The 2,937-nt window shown below is 36.7% G+C and overlaps 1 protein-coding gene across 1 annotated transcript; it reads right to left on the bottom strand.

Annotated features, from left to right (window-relative positions):
- Nucleotides 1–1,568: 1,568 nt before the first annotated feature.
- On the bottom strand, nt 1,569–2,656 carry LOC127862207 (probable T4-type lysozyme 1). The gene is given in 3 exon segments (XM_052401216.1): nt 1,569–2,130; nt 2,258–2,370; nt 2,373–2,656. Coding segments are annotated over 3 exon segments (516 nt in total). The 5' UTR covers nt 2,527–2,656; the 3' UTR covers nt 1,569–1,881.
- Nucleotides 2,657–2,937: the final 281 nt, after the last annotated feature.

Below are 2,937 nucleotides of genomic sequence, written 5' to 3'. Positions count from 1 at the left end.
CGGATAAAAAAGGGTATGGAGATACATGTATTTTAAGAGCGAAACCCATGACCTATTTCTAAATCTGAGACCCCGTAACTGGCGATATGTGTGAATATATAATATAATAAATATAATATATTTAATATTTCACTTCTTTATTGAGTTCAAGACCTAAAAGGGAGTTTTTTTCATCATTTTTAATAAATAATCGAGAATATCGAGATACCGTAGCCTAATCCGCTGTTCTTCTTCATCTATAAATCAACTGTTAAATCTTTGAGCCAGGTGATCTAGTTGCTAAACTAATTACCAAATGGTATGATAGAAATTATACAATTGCCTGTCCATACAGCGTAACTCCGTTAACCTAAGGCCTCTTGAACAGTATAACTCGAGTCGTTTCGGGTGACACTATTATGTGGTGTAATATACGTGCACTTATAGAGCCCTTTCCACAAATTATGGCAATTATTGAAGCTTGTCATTAAATGCTTGATAAAGTAACTTTCCAAATTATTCAATCGTTTCGCGTTGCCTTTATAATTGTCAGGGATTCACATCGTCAAAAGATTAATGTAATGGATATTTTAGAGAATGGTTAATGTTAAGTATTACTATTTCCTCTAAAATATCATAACTTAAGCGAAAATTTGAGAATCCGAAACAACTTTTTTTAATTTTGTCAATTTACCAAAACGTGAAAAGGCCCCTTTAATAAAAAAAACATTTCATGCGGTAGATATACGACCCTTATGTGAAAATAAGAACACAACACTACAACCATTGATTTTAATTAAATAATAGAAACGTAAATTTTCTACCTTTTTTAATCAAGATAAAGGCCGAAAATATTGTTTAAGGATATGGCTTGTCTATGTTACTTTTGTTGTGTTGCTGCACATTTTATGTTTACCTCACTGTTAAAGGCAGCAGGTATTCGTTCCCATTTTTACCGATACCTTTATGTCAATAGGAGTTGTATACATCTCTTGGGTTCTTTGACGGTTTACGTCCGAAGCTCAATCAGTATACTATACGAGTTCTTGCTATGTTTACAAGTGCTGTTGTTGTTGTTGTTTGCTCGAAATTTTATGGTTACCTCACATTTAAGGCTTTTTAACCGGCCAATAACCTTTTTGTTATCACCTAGACAATACATGTATAGTATTGTATACACAACCTCATATCACAAGTAATAATTACTACAGATTTGAATGTTTCACATGGGAACGTGTATCTACAGAATGACTGACGGACAGATATCGTTGGGAAATCCCACCATTCTCTGTCTCGTTTCGGGGTTATCATATGGTTGACAACAATGTGACCCATGTCAGTTGTATGAAACGTTGAATGATGAATGAGGTGAACTCCCGCTTCAGTAGTCTAAAGAAGCTACATTTTGATACAAAGGGAACATTTCCAATACAAGTTCACCATGATATTCGAAGTAATAGGGACTTCAACGTAAAGGGATTCAGCAATTTAAAACCAAACTATTCCCATCCATGCCAAGAAATATATTTGGAGCGATTATTGCCGTTCTTTGTGAGAGTACGCGCTTTGTCATATTTAATCAAGTATGGTACTAGCGATATTTATTTCTCATAACAGCATCAAACATCTTGAAAAACACTTTTCGCTCTCTTGTTATTGCAATATCCCCATCAAAACGACGCCTAAAGAATGTAAATTTGCCTCGTTGATCTCATTTAAAAGCCTTTTGTTCGCAACACTTCCAAATAATTACAATGAGCGAACATAAGGACTTGATTTCAATGAGGTTGCTTCTCTCGTATGTCGCCCATATCGTTCATTCGTAAAGTCCAATAAAAAGCAAAGACGCGATAGACATGAAACTGTTTAATGGAGATTCGAATGCCGCGAGCGCGATTATTCCTAGTTCTTAACGTTCCTCATTCTGGCCACTAGCCTCTCCGCTCGCTTGCCCACCTGCCCGTACCACTTGCTGTTGGCCATCTCGTCTGCCGCCTTCTGCCAGTCTCGAGCGTTCAACGCTTCACCCAGCTTCACAAACTGCAGGAGTTTCCCGCCCAAATTGAAGACCATGTTGACCATGATCTCCTTCACCTCGCTACGCCAGCCTTCAACGCACGGGTAGATGGCCTTTGTCAAGGCAATGGTGTCCTGGATGTGTGCAAACAAAAATATATGTACGTAAACGTAAAATACTATACGACGTATATTTGTAAGTAACATAACATTCTAAAATATGTTTCCTGTGTAACTGTTTATGAATATTATCATTTCTAACCTTAAGATCTGCGTTAAATGCGGCATAAACTCGCTCGTCACTAATTACAGTTCCCAGTGCCTTGTCGTGTTCCGGGTCCGTGTCCTTGATCAGGTGCCCTATCCCAAAGGTACGAAACCCAAGCTGTCCTTGTAGATTTTGTTAATGACACCTTCGTCAATCTTCAGCTGCCGTTTCACATTCTCCTTCTCGGTATTGCTTATCCAGTCCGCCATTGCTACTGACGTACACGACAGAAAATATATAGTCAATAAACACGATAAATTCATTTTACTTGAAAAGGTTCATAACCTATGAGCAAATGTTCATTTTTCCACAACACGTCATCCTGCAGTGATATTACGATGGGAAAACCCCATAAAACCACCACAGTAATGTGGCGGCAGCAGTAATGTGAATGCGTATATTTATAGATTTTACATGTAAACAAGGAAGCTTAAGGCTCTTTACAAGACAGTTATTAACTTGATCTTTGTTTTTGTTTCATATCTTCGTGCACATTGCAATTATTTTTGTCTTGTTTCAATCAGACCATTGAGTAGCCCAACTCGTTGACGTTCTCAAATATTAGTAATACAAGGGAATACATATACACATTCCCTTCTATTACTTATTTAATTGAATTTTGAATCTTTAATGAAAATTATAATTTTATTGATGATCAAGATTGTGTTAAGTTT

This window comes from Dreissena polymorpha, chromosome 16 (assembly GCF_020536995.1).
Source record: "Dreissena polymorpha isolate Duluth1 chromosome 16, UMN_Dpol_1.0, whole genome shotgun sequence".
Taxonomy (NCBI): domain Eukaryota; kingdom Metazoa; phylum Mollusca; class Bivalvia; order Myida; family Dreissenidae; genus Dreissena; species Dreissena polymorpha.
Note: the sequence above shows the minus strand (reverse complement) of the source record. Positions and strands in the feature narration are given on the sequence as shown.